The sequence below is a fragment of the Anarhichas minor genome, unplaced genomic scaffold (genome assembly GCF_050575085.1).
Source record: "Anarhichas minor isolate MPS153535 unplaced genomic scaffold, ASM5057508v1 ptg000062l, whole genome shotgun sequence".
Classification (NCBI taxonomy): domain Eukaryota; kingdom Metazoa; phylum Chordata; class Actinopteri; order Perciformes; family Anarhichadidae; genus Anarhichas; species Anarhichas minor.
This window is the reverse complement of record NW_027466508.1, coordinates 5396988-5418831: the sequence shown is the minus strand read 5'-3', so window position 1 is coordinate 5418831 and position 21844 is coordinate 5396988. Positions and strand designations below refer to the sequence as shown.

The following is a 21844-nucleotide window of genomic DNA, read 5'->3' as shown; positions in this document are numbered from 1 at the left end:
AATGAGATTATCTGGTTGTGTGGAAGCACACGCAGCCTGCAAGGGAGACTGGAAGTCCTGAACTGCTCCGTCCTGCCAAATTACACTTTTAATTTCTGTCTAGAATAATAGCCTGTATTCATGTATGACTTTAAGTCCTTTACATGAAGTAATAAATAACCGCAAATCACATACTTCTATAGTTTCAAGGACTTTGTCAAAGAGAGTCAAAGGTCATGATGTACTTCCTTAATGTTTCCACAATATGAATGTTGTTGAGCCCTTTGAGACTGTAATTGTGACTTGACTCGGCAGGTCACAGGCCGTCCCAAAGGGCACTGTTGCATGGCAATGTCTCTGCCTTCTACAAGTGCGTTCTCATTTGCCGTTCTGCTGACAGATAATTTGCAATGTGTGGTGTGCATTGTGTTTTAGGTTCAGCATGCAGCACTGTGCGCGTCAAGGAAGGTAAAAATCTTTCAAGGCAGCCATTGAGGCCTTACATTTGAGGCCGAGACTTCCCAGAAGATCGCACAGAATTCCTGCACTAACACCGAGAGCAACTCACAGCTCCTCAGGAGGATTATGCCATTATAGCTGACAACTTGATCTTCCTCAGAGTACGACGGCGACAAGGCAAAGTCAGTTTGCACCCAGCAGGAACCATGGATGACCCCTATCACAACAACGTGAGCCAGCAGGTGACAGAAGGTGGGGAATACACTTACACCCAGGATGGGGGAGGTCAAGATGGCTACCCCTACCAGGCCGACTACCCTCCGCAGGACGAGGACGCTCGTAGCGACGCCACGGAGGGCGCGGACGATGACGAGCAGATGTACGAGGGGGAGTACCAAGGTGTCCCCCACCCCGACGAGATCAAAGAGGCGCGGCGGGCGGCTCGGATGGAGGCCAGGAGGAAAGCCCGTCAGGCTGTCCAGCAGGAAGAGGAGGACAACCTGCCAGAGCAGTACGAGACCATCATGGAGGACTGCGGCCACGGGCGCTTCCAGTGGATGCTGTTCTTCGTGCTGGGCCTGGCGCTGATGGCCGACGGAGTGGACGGCTTCGTGGTGGGCTTCGTCCTGCCCAGTGCTGAGAAGGACATGTGCATATCCAACTCCGACAAAGGATTGCTGGGTAAGTGACAGCAGAGGGAGGGAAGGTGGAAAAACTGAGGTTTCTACTAAGTGTGTGTGGCAAAAACGTACATGAACCTGGCTTCAGTTTTTCATTCCAAATTTAAATAACCACCTGTTGAAAAAAGAAATATATATACATATACATTTGGTTTCAATTTGGTTTCTTTGGATAGAATAGGTAAAACAAAATGTAAGCAAGAAAGCTTTGAGATGCTAACTTAAGCATTCTAACATGTTCACAATGACTATGCTAACTTGCTGATGTTTAGCAGGTGTAATGTTTACCATATTCATCATCTTAGTTTAGCGTGTTAGCATGCTAACATTTGCTAATTAGCACTAAACCCAAAACACACCTGAGGCTGATGGGAATGTCATTTAGTATGCAGGTATTTAGTTATAAACCAAGGTTTTGATCTGATGATACCGTCTTCAAAGCCATTCAAATTCATCCTGAGGGGAACAGGAATTTGTGTATCAAAGTGCATAGTAATATATGAAATTGTTGTAGAGACACTTCACGCAAAGCCACAAATTTCAACTCTCTGATGGCGTAACAGGAAATGCCAGAGGACCGCCTGAGTTGATAGAATTCACCCTCTTTGTACGATAAATGTCTGTACAGCTAGCATGGCTAAAAAACTGGTTTAGCAAACACGTTTCTCCAAACCAGCTAATTACAAGTCTAGCTAATTATAATGATCTGTTGAAGGGTTCCAAATTTTACCTAGAGACGAGAAACCCCATTAGTGAAATGATCTGCTGTTGTGCTTGGCTGAGACAAAATCCTGCATATGTTTGGCTCTTGACAGCACATGGTCGCAGACCACAGACAGAAATATCCCCCAGGCGCTGGCGCAAAGCTTGGCACTTTTTAAGCAAATACAAAAATTAAGAAAATAGGCAACATTGTGTGTCCTCATAAGAGTTTAGGTCCACCGGATGAGCTTTGGCATTGGACCCTAATGTCCGAAAGTTGACTGGAGGATCACGACACCACATGTTAATTGTTTAAATATGTCAGATACCAGACACAGAAATAAGCGCCTGCTTTCAATATGCTTTGAAAGTTGAATATACTGTGGAGAGAGTTTCCTTTATTTCCTTAGCCTGCCAGGTTTATTCGTTCCCAAATATTATACCACAACAGTAAACATGGCAAAAAAATGAATACTAAAATTTGTATGCAGCATAGACCCAACTTACTAGGAAATGTACCCTGAAAGCGTCTGTTCCTCACTTTCTGTGCAGACAACCAAACTGCAAATTAAAGCCCCTCACCTTATTTCCCAGGCCTCGCATGCAGCCAGGCAATGTGGCAGATTGTGCATAGCTCATTTAGTCTTAACAACAGGCTCCTGGGTTGAAGCATTGCAAGAGATTGATGAGGAACCTGGAGGTGATTGTATTCAACGTGTGTTCCCAGGCTAATATGGAGCATGTTGCAGCAGTCAGAGAGCCTGGCGGCCTGCAGCGCCTGGTGCGGAGCTGTCAGATACGCTTCAGGCCTCTGACAGGCTGTGGTAGCAGGAGGAGGGCCCCGGCAAAAATGAAATCACAGCGTCTGTTTGGGCAGAGCGGGAGGGGAGCGCCGATCATCGGCTGAGAATATGAAGTAGATCTGCAGGATGATCCTTTTTTTGATTCTCCCTCATGCTCTGTTCACCAGACTCACCAGAGCAGAAATGTACTTAATCTTAACCTGAGTGTTGGATAGCAGAGAAGACTCCCAACCTTTTGTTGACAAGAGGAGGATAGCCGGTGCACTCGGCCTGCATGGTGGTTTTATTGTTTAATCCATTGGTGTAAACACAAGAGGCTAATAGTGGGAGACACATTGCTGGAGACAAAGAAGGGAAAGGTATGGCAGGTTTTAAATCTCAGACTTCATGTGATTTAACCAGTTATCTCAAGGAAATTGTTAAACTTGTAATGTAATAGCAATACAAAATAGCAATGCAGCTAATGCGTATATATGTAATAGAACTGGAACTGCAATTAAATAGATCTTTTATGATGCTTCCCCGCTGCTATTCAAGGGTTAATGTAGAATACATTTGGTGATTCGCATTAATTGATTTATTCACATGTCAACCAAACAAGATGTCTCAAGTTCCGTCTTTTTCCTGTTGATCAACTTTGATTTTTTTACTGTTTGTAGAGAATTTCTTTGTCCGTTTACGCAATGACAGCTTCACTACACTCATGTTAAATTTTCTCTTAAACTGTGCCAATTTATCATTAGTCATTGCATGTCAAGTTCTTCCTTAGTTAGTTGTAACAACTAGCTAGTTTAAAAGGGATTATTTACTAAATTGGGTTATATGATTCAAATTTAAGGAACGTGTAAATCAGTTGCTGTGAAATCTTTAGCGCTGTCTAATGAAGCACTACCCAAAAGGAGCAACGACGTACTGACAATGAAACAGGAGAAACACAGACTGAATACACATCGAGAGCAGAATCGCAAAGGCGGTAAAAACACACAAAGGCAGGAAGTAAAACCAAACATGACACAAAAGGTGAATATATCAAAATAAAACAGGAAACAACCACAGGACCATGACAGGCTGTACATATTACCAGCTATAACAACTCTCTAGATAAGAAGTAGTTTCTGCAGTGCAGCCTGGTATGTTATATAGGCTAAGTCTGAATTTGCGAACAGCTGCTTCCAACAATTGTAACTTTCATTCACTGGATACAAATTCAATCAATCCTGTAAAGTTTTGATTGTAGAAATGGAGCTAATACTGCAACATCAGTAATGAGTTTAATTTCTCATAACAAAGTCATCTGCACACCGAAAATGCTCATCTGTTGAATTATGTACACAGGGTTCACATTTCTTTAGTCTGAACATATTGTATACTTGGAAAATGCATGCCGTCCAGGTGTCTGCAGGATAATTGCCTCTGCATCTAGATGTGTGATGTGCACTTACAGTGCTTTCACTTTTTATGCTGTAACAGAAAAGGGAAAATTGGTCTTTGCCCTCCAGGGATTCCGTGTCTCCGCTGTGCTCAACAGACAGATAGAAGCTTGTTACTGCAGGTGTTGATCCTCGGCCTCCACCTGAAGGACGGACCGTCCAATCACAAGGCCATTCCTGTCACCCGGCCCATGTGCCTACGTAAGGCATACATATTGCCCTCAGCAACAACTTGGCCAAGATATTAGTTGACATGTTAGCCCTGACTCTTCGTCTCCCGGTGCCCTCAGCAAAGTCTCTTGTTGAATGATTTAGGGGGATGTGCAGCGCGGCGTGTGGAAGCGTTCGGATGGCCTCGTAATCCACAGGGGAAGGTGCACACTACGGCTCCACGTGCCGTTAAGCTGCTTAGTCCCACTGTAATTAGGGCTGTGTGTAGTAAAACACACAGAGCAGGCAGGAGGTATGGGTCTGGAGGGTTAAGCAACATGGCGAGGTGGACGGCCCAGGTTGTAGGTTCGAGCATAATACTCTCCCTAGAGACATTAATAAACAGGAAGCAATCATTGTTATCTCTAATGTTGGGCACAGTCGGTAACCGTTGCAACAAAAATCTAATGGCAGAGTAGACCTCCTGTGTGGTGCATGCTGGGATATGCTCCAGGTCGCTGTGACTAAGAAATAACATAAAATAAAATGCGACAGAACGAATTTTGCCTTGTTAAAGCGTGTAATCAAAGTAACAATAACATGTCAAACTTTAAAAGGAGAATATATATATATATATATGGACGGTGAATATTGTGGAAGTGATGCACTAAAAAATGATTATGACCTTTATTGCTCAGTCAAAAACCTTGAGAGCTTCATTATCAGTCTTATTTACGTTTTCTTTGTTGATCAGAGCGTGCATGTGTGAGGATGCTTCACACTGAATCACGGTGCAAAGTGTGATGAGTTCCCACTTGCTCTGTGTTCATTCGAGGGTGAAGAGAGCCCCCTTGTGGAGATCATGGCTCTTGTTTTTTTAATAACAGATCTACCACAGTTTTTCCTCCCAGTGATGTTTGTGTGTTTGCATATGTGTGCAAGTACATACAGTATTAATGCAGAGCCAAACACTGTGTGTTTCAATGACATCCAGTGTGCATTAAGGGAGTAAAACATGCATATTGACCTTCAAGTGTAAAGGTCAAATGGGGTTTTGTATTTGTGTGTGTGTGTTCACAGGTCTGCTGGTGTACGTGGCCATGATGGTGGGGGCGCTGGTGTGGGGGGGTCTATCTGACAAGATGGGGAGGAGGAAGTGTCTGATCTACGTCCTGACCATCGACCTGGTCTTCTCCTTCCTGTCCTGCTTCGCTCAGAGCTACGGCTTCTTCCTCTTCTTCCGGTTCTGCTCCGGCTTTGGGTGAGACGCGTTTACTTCTGTATGGATGTTCACACTCACATTTGCCTGAGAGTCAGACGCCTTGACTGACTTTTTATAATCACTGACCTTTGCCATCATTAATCTTTTTTAGTGGAAAAGTCTGTAACATTTCAGTTTTTTTTGGCGGGAAAAAACGAATCCCCCCCCCTTGTATTTGACGGCGTCTGTTCCAAAATAAGACACTTGGCATTTAAGGGGGGATGAGTGATGGGAAGCACTTCCATTAAACCAAACCGGGGCCCTTTGAGAACAGCCAGAGGTAGAGAGAGGACGTAAATCAGGAACACCAGTCGATAAAATTGTCAGTTTATTTTCTTCATTAATAAAGCACATTTACATTGTACGCCGCACATGAGGAGATGTCTGTTTGTTTACTCCATTAGAGCATTTCTTTCTTACACCAATTAAATTGAGCTTTTTGCAAAGCTGACGTAACCAGAATAAAACAGTCCTCTGTTGCTGATGATGAGCCCCGTGTTAGTCAAGACACAAGGAGCAGGCAGACTCAAGAGAAAGTCAATGGTTATCTTGATGTTGAACGTACTGTATCAATATTGCTAAGAGTTTGTTGCACATTGCTGTTGAGTCTTTTAAATGTAATATTTAACGTTTCCGGCATTAAAAATGTAATTCCATGCACCTCCAATGTGTGGGGTTGGAGTCAGAGACAGATGTCTCAAAGTCTGGACAAATAAATAAAAGTATCTGTGTAGCTAGACATCCATAGTAAGTGTGTTTTGTGTAATTTGGGGGAATCAACCTTTTTTTTAAAGATGCTTGCAGTAAAGTCATCAGAATGAATGAGCTCACAATCACTAATATAAATCCCAGCAAATCATCCTCCAATTCCTCAGAGAATGATGGACGAAAAGGTGTTTATTGAGGGAGATCATTTTCTCAGGCGTCTTGCGATTCCTCCCCCAGAATCGGCGGCTCCATCCCGATAGTGTACACCTACTACGCCGAGTTCCTGCAGATGGATAAACGCGGGGAGCACCTGAGCTGGCTCTGCATGTTCTGGATGCTGGGAGGCCTGTACGCCTCCTTCACCGCCTGGGGAATCATCCCTCACTATGGTAACGAACGCACGCGCTGACTCAACACAACCAGACACACACATGGATGAGACTCACGTTTGAATTTGACTTCACTGGAGGTGCATTTAGTTGTTTGACACTTTTTTTCTTCTCAGCCTCCACGAACGACAGGGATGGGGTTAAATTAATTGTTGTGCTTGAGCCTCATCTCGAGAATTTCCCCCAGGAAAATAAATATGAATAACTCACGCTAAAATAAATCAAAATAATGCCACCGTCAGGAAATTAAAATAATTCTATTGGAATCCAACTGGTTATCACAGTTTTTAAATCCATTCAATGTTTTCAAATGCAACAACTCATGCCAAAATGGATTCATCGGTGCATAAAAATAGATTTTGTATAAACCAAAGGTGTGTTAAATATAACATGCTCTTTGCTGGATGATTTTCCAGGCTGGGGCTTCGCTATCGGCTCAGAGTTCCAGATCCACAGTTGGAGGTTATTCATCCTGGTGTGCCTCTTCCCTGCGCTGGCTGCACTCGTCGGAGTCGTCTTCATGCCGGAGAGCCCACGTTTCCTCCTGGAGGTCAGATTCAATGTCGCCAGATAAAAACAAGATTAAAATATGTGGTTTTATTGTCTGCAAAGCATTTTTTTTTTTAACACATTTATCTGCACTGCTAATACGGGATGGATTAAGAATCTTAAGATTGATAATATTCATTATGTCAGTGTCCAATATTAAACGTCAAACTGTGATTGGCTAAGAATGTTGAGTCATCATCGGCCACCACTGCAACATCCCACTGCTGTGCAAAGGTAGCGAAAGGCTGCTAAGGCGCCACCAGAACACCACACACCCCTGCTTTCTCACCCACGTTCATTGTCAGCCCTTTAACCACATGTGGTATTGTGTTTGCATGTTACAGCAGGGCCGCTCCAACATATCACACACCCGCCAAATTATCACACGCCCCCCCTATCTGATAAGAGGCAGACATCATGGGAACATTGTTGCTCAGCTGCATCTGGGAAATAAACGTGTCGGAAACCCTGAGAGGTTTCACAGTATGCTCTTGAGCTGTTGACATTCATTGATGCGTTCGTATGTCTGTGTGTGTGTTGTTTTTTTCCCAGAGTGCCCGACATGATGAGGCGTGGATGATCCTGCGTCAAGTTCACGACACCAACTGGAAGGCCAAGGGGGAGCCAGAGAGAGTGTTCACTGTGAGTGCCGTTTTCGCTCAGCAATCAGTTATCAGATTTTGCAGTTCGTTAACGACATAAATGCACATGATATCAATCGTCAAAAATGACATAAATGATGGCATTCAACTGTAAGCAACGATATGGAGCCAGACCGATAGTGGATTTTTAAAGGCCGATATGGCAATAATAGTTTAGAGCAAGAAAAAGCCGACCCACAGTCAAATTTCAAATTGGCAGTAACATTTTCTAATCAAAATCTGTCTTTGCTGTCAGATAAAAACAGTTCGCTTTCAGAAAGCTATTTCATCAGACTACACAGGTGGAACTCTTCAAGCCAGGTGAGCACAGGTGGAAATATAAAAATGAATGACTGCTGAATTCCACTGAGCTGCTTCGGTTTCAGGGTCTTGTTATTGTGCATCGTGTCACATGCTGTGTGATTTGTATACACACACAAAAAAAGACTAAGTAGCAATAAACTCCACTTCTGGCTTATTATCAGGTGACCGAATGGCCTACACATGTTCTAATATCAGTGAGAATGTTACACAGATGTCCTAATAAAGACAAATTACATTTTAAGTAAAGAAATGTCAATGTGTCCTTCTTTCTTTCCTAAATAAAAATGTTCAGGTTTTTGTGAAATCCTTGTTTAAAAATCTTTATATTAAATGATGATGAAATCTGAATTTCCGTTGGGACACAATTGGGAAATGAATATGAAGTTATTGTCTTTAATATGTCCAAACTCCTCTCTCTTTGTGAAGGCGACCAACATTAAGACACCGGAAACCCAGGAGGACGACTTCATAGAGATCCAGAGTGACACCGGGACGGCCTTCCAGCGCTGGACCGTCAGACACATGACCATGTTGCAACAGGTCTGCGGATCACTGCTACGCTAAAATGCTAAGATAGAAAAGAATACGAAGAATTGAACAAAAACACGTTGCATTTGTTTTCCAGCTGACCTTACCATGTGTGTTTTTTATTATCTGTTCCTCTTTCAGGTGATGGCTAACATCATGTCCCTATCAGCCCCAGAGCTCAGACTGCAAGGCCTCTTCCTGTTTATTGTCTGGTTCTGCTTGGCTTTCAGGTAGAAACAATTCTATGTAGCCTGTAGGCAGAGCTATCTTAAGAGAGAAAAAATGTCGCTGTTAATGTTACTAAGTCACACAAAAAAAACATAATATGTTGCAATGCAGATCGTTGAGTTTTAATGCACTCGGGTTTGTATGTTTCTGTGTATCAGCTACCACGGGCTGGGAGTGTGGTTTCCAGACATGATCAAATACATGCAGTACGAGGAGTACGAGTCCAAGGTCAAAGTGTTCCACCGAGAACGGGTCGAACGCTTCCACTTCAACTTCTCCCTGGTCAACCAGATCCACCGTGAGGGAGAGTACATCCATGACAAGTAGGTTTCCTTGACACTGCCCCTCACTTATACTGTATATATATACTATATACTTATATTACTGTTGTTTATACTGCTGCTTAATGAGTTTCATCTCCTTTCATTTAGGTTTGCAAACATTGAGATAAAGTCTGTCAAGTTCGAGGATTCTCTGTTTGAAAACTGCTACTTTGAGGATGTCAAGTCAACCAACACCTTCTTTGAGAATTGCACCATCAAAAACACTGTCTTCTATAACACAGGTATCATACAAAAATGATTATATAATAATAATGATTGTAATACAAAATGTAAAGAACTTTTACACCGCTGGGTCCTTAAAGTTTCAATAAAAGGGCTCAATAAACTCAACTAATTAGTGGTGTAAAATATTAAAACACTAATGCCACCCTAAACGTCTCATCTCATTTGCAATATGGTCATCGTCCAGCACAGAGAGGAGAAAACCTCTGTTCACAGCCTAATGTAATCCCGGTGTTCTCTCCAGACCTCTGGCAGGAGAAGTTCAAAGATTGTCGAATGGAGAACACCACCTTCCTCCACCCTAAAAAGGGCTGCCATCTGAACTTCCAGGAGGAGAACGACATCGTCATCTACATGGTCAGCTTCCTGGGCAGTTTGGCTGTGTTGCCTGGCAACATCATCTCCGCACTGTTCATGGACAAGATAGGAAGAATCAGAATAATAGGTGGGATCAGCAGCAAGTGTCACAGCATTGGTAAAGTAAGGTGGGACTTTATTATGGTTTCGTCATCATCCATCTGTCTTTCCAGGTGGTTCTATGTTGGTGTCAGCTGCCTGCACTTTTCTGTTGCTGCTAAGTTTCAGTCAAGGAGCTGTAATATGTTGGCAGTGTCTCTTCTATGGCACCAGCGTGGCGGCCTGGAATGGATTAGAGGTCATTTCTGTGGAACTCTACCCCTCCTCGAAAAGGTACAGTCCAACTATCCCTCTCTACATCACACTGTTCATCTCTACCCCTTCTCTGTAAAGTTTGTTCCGATAGCTGTTCGCTAAACGCCTCACCCGTAGAAAAAGAATAGGAGTAGAATAGACATTGAAATTATTTCCATGGTCATCTGACTAGTACAGAAGACTATCGAGATTGTTGTTGTGGTGACAACACACGTCAGTGGAACCGTTAAGTGTTGTCGCATGCTCGCCGGGAAGAGATCGGACGCAGCTCCAGATTAATGGCTGTCTTGTTTGCTTGGTAGGTTGTCTATCTTGGAGGGACCGTTAAGCACAGCGCTGCTGCTGAACACCAGCACGCTTTTTTCGCTCATTTCCTGTAGCCAATGAAGCACTAAAGCATGATGTAATTAGCCAGCTAGCTTGCGAATTCCATCATGCTTTAATGTGACACTGGTTAGAGAAAATTTGTTGAATAAAGATGTTACTCATCTGGCGGTAGCAATGGGCTTTTCTGTGCTGTGTCAAGAGTGTGTGGATGACACATTTAAGTTATTGAATTTTACTGATTTACTAGTAGTATCAACTAATAAGCTAATGCTAGTTTACTAATTTAACCTGATCTGCTAGGGACAGAATGGTATTCATCTAAATCGCCTGTTGACTTTTGTATCAGAAGCTACATGCCAATTTAACCTCTGCCCTAAAAAGTATTGTCCAACAAAGCACCCAAAGGTTCAGGACAATCCGGCCTCCCAGTTTAGAATTTAAGCAGTGGACCAACAAGGGAGCCGGACCACACCCATTTACACCCTTGGCCAGATTTGGTGTTGCGGCTGATCGGATCCCATCTGATTCCAAGATGATCTCTAGCCCAACAGTATATCATTTTTATTCAGATAGCATAAGTATATCATTTTTTATTCAGAAAAAACATACTTGCACTGTCACAACCAAATTCAATTAATTGCCGGTCACGTAATCTTCATCTGCCTTTGTGACTCTGCAGAGGGACAGCATTCGGTATCCTGAATGGGATCTGTAAATTCGCTGCCATCCTTGCCAGCTTCATCTTTGCAGCCTTCATCGGCATCACAAAGATCGTCCCTATCTTCCTGGCCTTCATCGCTCTCGTCTGCGGAGGTCTGGTAGCTCTCAAGCTGCCCGAAACCCGGGAGAAAATCCTCTCCTGAACAGCCAAACTCCTGCAGACCTCCGGACCTCCACCACTGTGTAGCTATGGGGAAAGCTGATTGTCAGCTTAAACTTAAATGGAAAGACAAGGAAGAACGTCCACGCTGCGCTAACTGTGTTTCTGAGTTATGATTTTAAATGTTTTTGTCTGGTTGCCTACGTGAACCTGTGGTTGCTTTCTATTCCCTCTGTGAGCTCCTCAGGCTGCCCAGCATTTCTGTCACGTCATGTAAAACTTGTGTTTATCATTTCCTTTTAATCATTTCCTGAACCATCCTCTACACTCACACACACACACACACACACAGTGTAGCAACATTTTTTTTCTTTGAGGTTTGTGGAAAAGAAAAATTAATATGAGATGAAAATATGTCTGTACTTGAAAGGTGAAGTAGTTCATGTTGCCATGTTGTGCTTTGATTTCATTCCCCGCTGGAGAAGAAAAAAAAGGAAAGAGAGAGGACTTATAGTCATAATTTGAATCCCGGTGTATTGATGCCGAGGCTCAGCAGCAATATTACTGCTGGCGTTGTTATTTGGAGAAAACACCTCTTTTGTTCACCCATTCTTTATTTATTCTGCACTGTCCTGTGGTGTACAGTCTTCTCTAGTGCACATGTAGTTGCTTGGTCTGATCTCTCTAGACATAAACCTGGATTGACCATTTTATTAAATGTAGGAGTTTTTTTTTTTTAAATTTTATTGAATCCACTCCTGTTCATTTCTCCCAGCTGATCCAAATCCAACCGCATTCTCCTCCTGTTTGGCGTCCTGTCCCCGACTGAGGCGTTGTGTCTGTTCTTAACTGTAGCGCTGTGTTCTGTAGGTGGTGATAGTAACGTAGAATCAGAGTCTCATCTGTCACATCTTGCCATGACAACGTGTACGGAATTTATTTATTGATTTATTGATACAAAACTGTGAGAGAACATGTTTTGATAAGATGCTCTCATTTTCATGTTCTGATGAAGAACAGTTTTGCTGCATTTCTGACATGTGTCAAGATTTCTAATCACCATGTTACTTTTTTTTTGATGGCATGGCTGAGCTATGTGTGTGTGTGTGTATGTGTGTGTCTGTGTGTGTGTGTGCGTGCGTGCGTGCGTGTGGTTGTTATCCATATGTCTGTGAATTTACACAATAGTCTGACTATGAAACTATGTTTGTTGTTGTACATATTGTAGACCTGTGTATATTTGTTGTAAAATAGTAGCTCCATCATGACTTGAATAAAGCTGAGGGCTTATGTTCCGGTTGTCTGGTTAATAATTGAGATGCACACTTTCATGAATATGAGAGGGTTTCAGACAAGACTTTAAGAAATAGGTTACTTAAGAGAGTTAAATGAGAAGATTGATTCCCAATTCACAATGTCGGCCTATGCGCTAAGTATATAGCTATTACGAGCACCCCGGTAGCTTAGCTTAGCTTAGCCGTCAGACTGTAAAATAAAGGTAAACAGCTAGAATGTTGAAAATGTTTCAACTTGACACATATAACAGAAAGGAGTTGTTGAGTTTTGAGTTCAGTCAGACGCTGAGGTGAGCACAAAAACACAAACGGCACACATACACGGTCTGTGGGTCTGTTGCTAGCTAGCTCACAGCTAACTCTGTACAGGTGGTTCATCACCGTTTGGGACTAATAAACACCAACGGTCCAGCGGTCAAGTGACGTTTCATTTTCTGTCCGAACACTCAACACATTTTTACTCCTATCTTGTCAAATACTGACACTTGGTCAGTGCGGTACCCCTCTTGCATCAGTTTTGTGTTTCTGAGTTATGATTTTAAATGTTTTTAAAAAGCCTGGTGCGTTGCTTACGGATGCTAAAGGGTGCCTTCATGGTCGGTATGACTAACTGTTGGTATTTGACAAGTTGGGAGTGAGACCGGGTTGGAACACACCTCAAAGCTCATTAATTAACACATTATGAACTCATTTGATTAATCTATATGGGAGGTTATGTGTCGGACTGTTTGCTGGCAGGGGCACGCAACTTTATTTGTCTTTTTCTTTCTTTACTTTTGAACGGAGAAGGCTGGTACTCGTTTTTTGTGGTAAGCTAAACGGCTCCTGGTTGTAGCTTTATGTACCGTACAGTCGGTATCGATCTCCTCATTTTATTTTTGGAAATGAAGTGAAGAAATGTGTTGAACTATAAATAAACTTTAAATATGTTATGCTGTGAAATAAAATCACAGGGGATATCATTACTTCACTGTGGTCATCATGAGATCTAAAGAAGTCAGATTAAGCAGAAAACCTTCCAAAGAAAGCTTAATATGTTCTCAAAGTAAACTACACCGAAAATATTTACAATAAAAATATATTTACAACAGAGCAGGTTAGCATTGCAGCGTTGCACCGTCAGTGTCTTTTGTAACGCAGACAGAGGAACACTGAGATTTTAGATTTGTTCTGTGATGTAAAAAATATTTTTCTTAAGTTGAATTGTATTTATTAATTTTAGTTTTGCTCATTCTTGCACTGACACAAGCTGAATATAACTGTTCCCATGTCAGTGACAGCTGTGTGTTGGGGTGGGGGGGGGGGGGGGCTTGTAAAAACATGGCAGCACAGAAGTGTGAGCAAGTGCCGGTAGTATGAGGATGTGTTTACTCTGGCTGAGGTGTGAAGAACACTCTGCTGATCTGTCCAACAGGTCTACCTGGATGTCAAACTACAAGACAGAGAACAGAAGACTAAATATGAGTAGTAATAAAATCACTTCTAGTAAATAATATGACTTGGGTGAGATTCGGCTGATAACATGTCTTTGGGTTTTTTAGCATTAGGTGGTACGGATTAATATCATATTATCAACATTTACACAAAGTAAACCCTCAACTTTTGCTTCCTATACTTTTTGTTTCAATGATTTAGTTTATTTCAATTAATTATCTTAAGTTGCTCTTTTGAATTTTGTTATGTTCTGTCGATGTCACTCTCTTACAATTAGAGGAAATTTACTGTCCACCTCTGGCTGACCCCTCCAGCTCCAGCTCCAGCTATGTTTCACACCTAGGGTGCAAAATGTATCCCCCTCACCTGCCACCTCACTCACTGACCGACACACACTCACACACACACACACACACACACACACACACACACACACACACACACACAATGAAGCTTTCAACAGACCTAATATGACCACACAAGTTTAAGAAAAAACTCATTACAATTGACTTTAATTTGACAGTGTCAAATGTGACGCAGTTTCATAATAATGCACTTCATCAAGAGTAAACTGTGGAGTTAGAAACAGATCAACTCTTGTGATTGTTTTGGGATCTTCATGTCTTTGTTCATCGTTGCAAAAATATATTCCCTCATTTGGTGTTTTGATGACGATGATGTCATAATGTTCATTTGGGTCGAGATGAAGGCCATAGCATTTGACACTTTTATATCAACTCATCCAGTGAGCCCCTGTGTCCTGTATGGAAGCATTTAAATGTATTTATTTTAACTTTTAACAAATAGCTCTATTATCAAATCTGGACCCATCTTTTGCAGACTTGACGTCTGACCGCAGCATTAACTGCCTGTTCCAACAGATTACGCTGCGGTTGTGCTCTCGTTGTCTCTGCTGTTACCACTGTTTGCCGTGGCGCCGACCCAATGTCCCCGCAGGAATCATCGAAATGATGTGCAATTTGAATTTATTCCAAGCCGAGGAGGGAGCGCACTGGAGGTCGTGGTGGGGTTGATGGGCTCAGGAGGCCCAGACAGGTGGCAGGCAGCCCAGCCTCAGCCTGCTGTGGGTGTGCGCCCCTCAGAGGTGCCAAACTCCCAGGAAGGCTCCCACAGCCTCACCTTGGTCGGGGGGGGGTTTGGCAGGGTAGCAGTGCGGGTTCAACCCCAGTTCACGCCGCCCTCAGCCCGACACAGCTCAAGTATTACCATTAGTTTTTTCTTGGGGTGTCATATGTTTCCTCTTAAGTTGATTCAGTTGTATTAAACACCTCACCTTGCACTGGTTCAACCTAATTTTTCTATCAAATTTTTAGGGGCTTCAGTGTTCTGGGAGAAGATCCTCAAAGGGGCTCCAAGCTGAAAGACACCCTCTATAAACACCAGACAAATCCGCATTTTTGCACAGTTTTGTGTTTCATCTTTTTGTATCACAACATTTAAAAAATGATTTTTTTTTTAGTCATCTGCATTGCTGCTGACCAGACGATAACTCCTTTATACTGAGCCAATCACTAAAGAGCTGGTGTTTCATTGAAATTGAAGCGAGAAAAGTTATGATGATTATAATGACGGTGTAACGATGATGATGTTACGATGATTTAATAAGCAACATAGATTGAACACCACCACTCTAATTCAACCAACCAAACCAAGAAGTCCAATACTGTCCGTGTATCGCAAAGTATTGCAATGTGCTTTGGTACTGTGCTCTTAAAGTGCACTATTCACTATTTCTGAATAAAAAATGCATCATTCTCCCCAAATTGATCGGATGCCTACACCAAAAGCGATGCTGAGAAACACAGAGGAAAAGAGGGGACAGAGAGAGGTTAGGAGTATTTCCCAGCATTCCCGGTTCTCACAGCTGAGGTGTGAAGCGACGCCTCCAGACTCATCAGTTCTCAACGGTGTGAAACCATCACACCTCGGCTTTAACTGCATGATACAGGTCATTATGCTTCATTAGATGTATTTACATTTTTCATTTCAGCCGTGTCGGACGTAGACGCCTATTGAGAAACACACACAACGGGAGCAGCAGCAGCAGCAGCAGAGGAACAAATCGTAACAAATCGAGATAAAGAGAAGGATCAGAGATCACAGCTGGACTTGCTGTGACTATAAAACAATATTGTTGGTGAGAAGTGTTGGAATATAAAGCAGAGGACAGAACACACACATGTCAGGTTCAAGGTCGGGATGAGGTGAGAAGGACGATGGCGAGAAACCTCCAAGGAGGACGCGATCGCTGCTCTCTTAATAATGAGAACTCCCTTGACTTTTGACACATCTGACATGATGATACACACTTCAATGATACACACTTCAACCCCAGTGTGTATCATCCATTTACTTCTATAATTAGTCATTTAAAACTCACTCAGGTAGATATCTGTAGTCTTATAGCACAGGTCACCCACATATTTGCTATCTGTCTTTCGAGCTTCATTGCAAATTATCGCTGAAGGAAAAAATACCTACACTTTATTAAGTAAAAGTAGCAGTACCACAATGTTAAAGTGCACTATTACAAGTGAAAGTACTCCATCCAAAAAAGGTTCTATTAGCAAAATGTTCTTAAACTATCAAAAGTAAAAGTACTCATCATGCAAAATGATCCCTTTTTAGAGTGCTATAATATTATGTGTATCAGATTATCGTTATTATTGATACATTCATATGTAAACATGAGAATTCCAATGTTTTAGTTGGTTGATTTGGAGCTGAACTTCTTTATATATTGTACATCAAATCTTAAAAAACTATACTTCATATTCTAATTATATGTTTGTAAATGTCAAATTTAAATCTAGACATCATAAAGATGTATAAATGCCTTTTATTGTAAAGGTTCGTTGACCATGTTTAGATCCTGAGATTATGTGCTTGATCCTTGGATTTGTATTCACTGACTGATGTGTATTTGGTGGTAAAGTTTTTATCACAGGACTTTATTGGAGACATGTGTGCAGAATGAACGAGTGATTTGGTTTATATTTGGTTGGAAACAATACTGAAATCATCATGTGCTAAATGAGATAAGATAATGTGTCAATTAACTCAGTGTAATGGCTGGTATAATTCAACAGTGTAAGGCTTTTTCACACTATCATATACTGTCCAAGTGTCTTTGGTTTCAGTGTTGAAAAGTGAATGCGGGAACAATGCGATCATTCAAAACAAACCCCGTCCCTTAAACATGTGCAAAATGCATCTGGGTTGCCTCGGGGACAAAAAAGCCCAAAAAGCAAAAACTGTTTATTGTTTTGAGCAGGAGTCAAAATTCACACTTCCACTCCTGTAGCTAGATTTTCCCAGACACGGAGGAGAGGTCCTGAGACAAGGTCCCAGAGAGGGAGTGTGTATGTGTGTGTGTGTGTGTGTGTGTGTGTGTGTGTGTGTGTGTGTGTGTGTGGGTGCGTGTGTGTGTGTGTGTTCCGGGGCAGCAGCCTCCGCTGTAGAGACAGTGATGGTTTGTGAGAATCTGCAGAGGTGTCACTTCACACCTCCGTGGCCTGGCCTGGACTTATAAACCAGTGCAACAGAGCTGAGCGGCACTCACAGCCTCCCAGTCCCTCCAGTCAGACCACAGAGTCCCGCTCCACACAACATGGATACCTCTTCGGTCCCTCTGCTCAACTACGCCCTGCAGTACCAGTGGTGCTCCGACTCGGACCTCTCTAGCATCTCCTCCATGGAGACCCTCTCCCCTGTGCCCTCCATGGACTCCAGCCTCTCTCCTTCTTGCTACCAGCAGCTGCCACAGTCCACTCCCAAGGCGGTCAAGACCGGATACCCCCAGACCCTCAAGTCCTCGCCCTGCTCCCTGTCCGGACGCGGCAGGAAGTTGGGCCGAGCCAGCCGTATGCGCAGCAAGCAGAGGGAGAGCGCCAGCGAGAAGGAGAAGCTGAGGATGCGGGATCTGACCAAGGCTCTGCATCACCTCCGGTCCTACCTCCCACCCTCGGTGGCCCCCGCAGGGCAGACCCTGACCAAGATAGAGACCCTCCGGCTCACCATAAGCTACATCTCGTACCTGTCGGCCCAGCTGGGCCTCAGCGAGGAGGCGCTCTTCCAGAGGAGGGAACAGGGCGACACCTCGGCCAGCGAGTCCTCCTCGCCTGACATCCTCAGCTACTTCCAGCACGGCCCCGTGGGAGGACAGGAGGTCCCGCTGCAGGACCAGAGCTTGTATCAGACCCAGTGCCACAGCCAGGGCACCGTGCTGCATTCTGGGAGCTGTGGATTTGGAGCGGATCAGTACAGCATGCAGTACATCGAAGCTCCAATGGGAGACACGAGCATGGACGGCATCCTGCAGTCCCCTCCGGCAACACAGCCGTGCTATCAAGTATGTGAACGTTTAACATTAATTATGAATATATATGCAAATCACACTTCTCGCATCTTTTTGAATGAAAGCACACAATGCTAATCAAACTTCCTGTTGATTATTTTAATTTTTTTCAGATGTGTGGCAAAGACTTCTGCATGCCGTTGGTTCCCAGAGAGTATTGGGGTTAAACACTTGTCGTCGTCATCCAACAACAGACACAAACTACTTCTCTGTCTTTACTGCCTCACTGTGAAACACGTAATTTATTTGAAATATATATGCTACTCTACAACTTTATTTATTTTGTCCTGTGAAATGCTGCATGTAAATATTGATATGTCTAACAACTATTTTTATATTTCCTTATGCCACTATTTATAATAAATATAATATTAAATGCCACGCGAGTCATTGTCGTCATTCCCAAGCTTGGTTCCCATGATGCAGTTCACTTCACCTGGTGTGAATGTATGGCCCAATCCCAAAGTCACTGTCCCACTGTCAAATCCTCGTGTTTGAATCTCTGGCAGACATTTTGAGCCCTTCATGAACCCTTTCCGTAAGTCAGCATTAGATGCAGACTTTGCCCAACTGAATTACCCACAATTCATTGCAATGTGACAGGGTAACCAGTGGAAGCATGGAGACGGTACATGGGTGTTCCGCCTGTCATATTAAATTTACTCAGAAACATTAAGGGTTAAAGACGAAACAAAAAATAAACTTGAAATCAGAGAATATTTCCCATTCGTATTTACACCATTTCAAGCCCTTATAGTCTCTCACAATCAAGCATTTACTTTTTTTCTTTTCTTCTTTCTTCTTTCTTTTTTTTTCTTCTTTTTTTCTTCTTTCTTTTTCTTTTTTTCTTTTTCTTTTCTTTCTCGTTTTCTCTCTCTTTTTTCTTTCTTTTTTTCTCTTCTTTCTTCTCTTCTTTTTCTTTTTCTTTCTTCTTTTTTTTCTCTATCTCTTCTCTCTCTTCTTTTTTTTCTTATTCTTCTCTTTTCTTTTTCTTTTCTTCTTCTTTTTTTTCCTTCTCTTTTTTTCTCTCTCTTCTCTTTTTCTCTTTTCTCTTCTCTTTTCTTTCCTTTTTCTCTTTTTCTCTTTCTTCTTCTTCTCTTCTTTCTTTTTTTCTCTCTTTTTCTTTCTTTTCCTTCTTCTCTCTCTTTTTCTCTCTTTATTTTCTCTTCTTCTCTCTTTCTTTTCTTTCTTTTTCTTTTTCTTTTTTCTCTCTTTCTTCTTTTTTTTTCTCTTTTTCTTCTCTTTTTCTTCTTCCTTCTTCCAGGTGACATCAGTAAGTCCTTGAGGGTTCAGGGTTTAAGGCCATAGGGGACATTGGGATTCGGCCTATATGGCAGGACCTTGGGAAGAGTGCTACAGAGCACCCTCTGCTGGTCATGAAGGCACACTGGCACCCCAGTGACGAAAATACACAAATATCATAAAATGGCCAGCCTCACTATCATTTTTTATTTATTTATTTAGATTATGTTGTAGTCGCTACTACAAAGTTTGAATACATATTTTTTAGGTTTTTAAAAAAGAAAGCGGCTATGATTTGTATCTTCATACATGTTTAAAATAAAAACGTGACAATGTCAAAGGGGTCGTTTGCCACCTACAGAGCCTACAGAGAATTATCATCTGAATCTGCAGCTAAAAGAGAGAATATTGGACATTCATCAGGGGACATGACACTAAAGAAAACTACTCTAACAACAACACACAAAAAACAACAACCTAGGTTTAAAGATTCGTCAAGACTTTCAGATCATCAGAGACGGTTGATATATTACAGTACGAGGTAACACTGTTGATTGTATTACAATTTAGAGGAAGTGAAACATTTAAGCTCATAGCTCTCATTGAACAAAAAAGACAACACGGCTCACATACAAACAGTGTTTGCCTGCTGTAATCCGTTCTCCTGTTACTAAGAGATCCCTTGCTTCCAATGTTAGTGACATTTGCGCAAAAATCCACAGTCCTCTTTCCAAACAACTGTTTTTGTTCATACACTTCCACTGCTGCTCAACAAGGAAACACAGTGAGGGGATTTCACACCAAAGAGGTTGTAACTCTGCTTTATTTGGTTAACTGCTGAAGCCTCATGTTATCTATTTGCACAAAATAAAGACTGTGGATTTCATCACTGATATTGAAAGCAATGTTGGAAGGGATCTCTTATTAACCAGTGAACAGGAGGAATGATTATATTAAGCCAAGCCTGTTTTAACCTTAAAAACTGTCCGTCCATTTAACACTTTGTCTAAACTTAACGTAGATATTCTGTATCAGCGTGTTGCAGTGCAACTCTTCATTGAAGCTACAGCTAAAGAAATGAGTGACATCTTCAAACCTCAAATAATGTCAAAATGTCAAATACTGGAGGGGCGTCCTGCTGGCCTGACAGTGGGGACACATTGCCACGAAGCTCAGTTTGATTGCAGCGACCATCAAGATGAGACAATAAAGTGAATATTTTCTTAGCTGTCTCCGTCCCCCGTCTGCCCCCTGTCAGCATCGTCACTGTAAACAACGTAATACATAAAAAATGTTTAAAGAAAAATCAAATATTGCAGAGTTCCTGTGCATCGTTTTATTAACGTTTCCCTTCAAACTCAGCAGACGTTTGAACTTGTCTCGCTGTGGCAGGAAAACGCACAGGTGTGGTTAATGACGGTGACGATGGCTCCCTGAAACTGAGGCAGCTGAATTAAACCTCATTGATTCTATCGTTTACGCCTGTGATTTCTGCTATTGAGACACGACGTGTCGTCTGTGGGAGGAAAAAAAGCTTGAGAAGACTTTAGAAAAAATATAACTTAAAATAACATTTCCAAACACATAAAGACAACAAAGACTTTGCATTTTAGAAACAAATAAATTGTGAAAGACCCCATGATGCAACTGGATGAAAATATATTGTATTATTCAACCACATTTGTGTTTTTTTTTTTTTTTTTTTAGATTGTCTGTGAAACACCTGAAAAAAAAAAATAATAATTCTACAGCAGATTATGCAACTGTGACAGGCAAAAGTAAAATGCCATAGAGACGCGATACGTATGTGAATATTACTGGAACACCACAATATGTAACATAAATACCCTAAACATGGGATCATGCGACATTACCAGAGACACAAGCCCCTCGAGAAACACATTACAGTAAGTCCCTCTCATGGTGTAATGCATCTAAGCAGACCAGAGCTATCTAGTTTATTTAGTGTGTCTTTGCTAATGTGGCTGAGCAAACACAGAGAGGTCCTTGGCACCGCTAAGTCTAGACTAAAGATATAAGATCTTCCCTGCTCTGTCCCCCCTTCACTCTCTCTCACCTACAGCCCTAATTACCTGCCAGAGTCAACAGAGAGGGCTTTAATATTCATAGAGAAGCTTCAAGGCAGGCAGGAGAATTAGGCCCGAGTGTTTGGTTTGCCACATACGTGCAGCTCATCTGATATGCGGCCGGCAAAACCCAATACAAAGCCTAATGTGCCCACTCGGGCCTTTCATCACAGAAGAGCTAATAAACTCTCT

The 21844-nt window shown here is 42.3% G+C and overlaps 2 protein-coding genes across 2 annotated transcripts; both read left to right on the top strand.

Moving 5' to 3' along the window:
- The first annotated feature begins 644 nt into the window (after positions 1–644).
- sv2ba (synaptic vesicle glycoprotein 2Ba) lies at positions 645–11259 on the top strand. The gene is made up of 12 exons (XM_076077901.1): positions 645–1119; positions 5284–5464; positions 6410–6561; positions 6978–7111; positions 7663–7752; positions 8502–8615; positions 8745–8833; positions 8990–9154; positions 9263–9396; positions 9642–9842; positions 9928–10087; positions 11076–11259. The coding sequence occupies exons 1-12, from the start codon at positions 645–647 to the stop codon at positions 11257–11259; spliced, it is 2079 nt and encodes a 692-aa protein (XP_075934016.1).
- A 6317-nt stretch (positions 11260–17576) lies between these two features.
- On the top strand, positions 17577–21844 carry LOC142933691 (uncharacterized). Its single transcript, XM_076077891.1, has one exon. It carries the CDS (start codon positions 17577–17579, stop codon positions 18399–18401), a length of 825 nt encoding a protein of 274 aa, XP_075934006.1. The 3' UTR covers positions 18402–21844.

Coding starts and splice junctions, on each gene's coding strand:
- sv2ba (XM_076077901.1), top strand. CDS start 645: ATGGATGACCCCTATCACAACAACGTGAGCCAGCAGGTGACAGAAGGT. Junction 7,753..8,501: donor AGCCAGAGAGAGTGTTCACT/GTGAGTGCCGTT, acceptor CTCTTTGTGAAG/GCGACCAACATTAAGACACC. Junction 8,834..8,989: donor TGGTTCTGCTTGGCTTTCAG/GTAGAAACAATT, acceptor TCTGTGTATCAG/CTACCACGGGCTGGGAGTGT.
- LOC142933691 (XM_076077891.1), top strand. CDS start 17,577: ATGGATACCTCTTCGGTCCCTCTGCTCAACTACGCCCTGCAGTACCAG.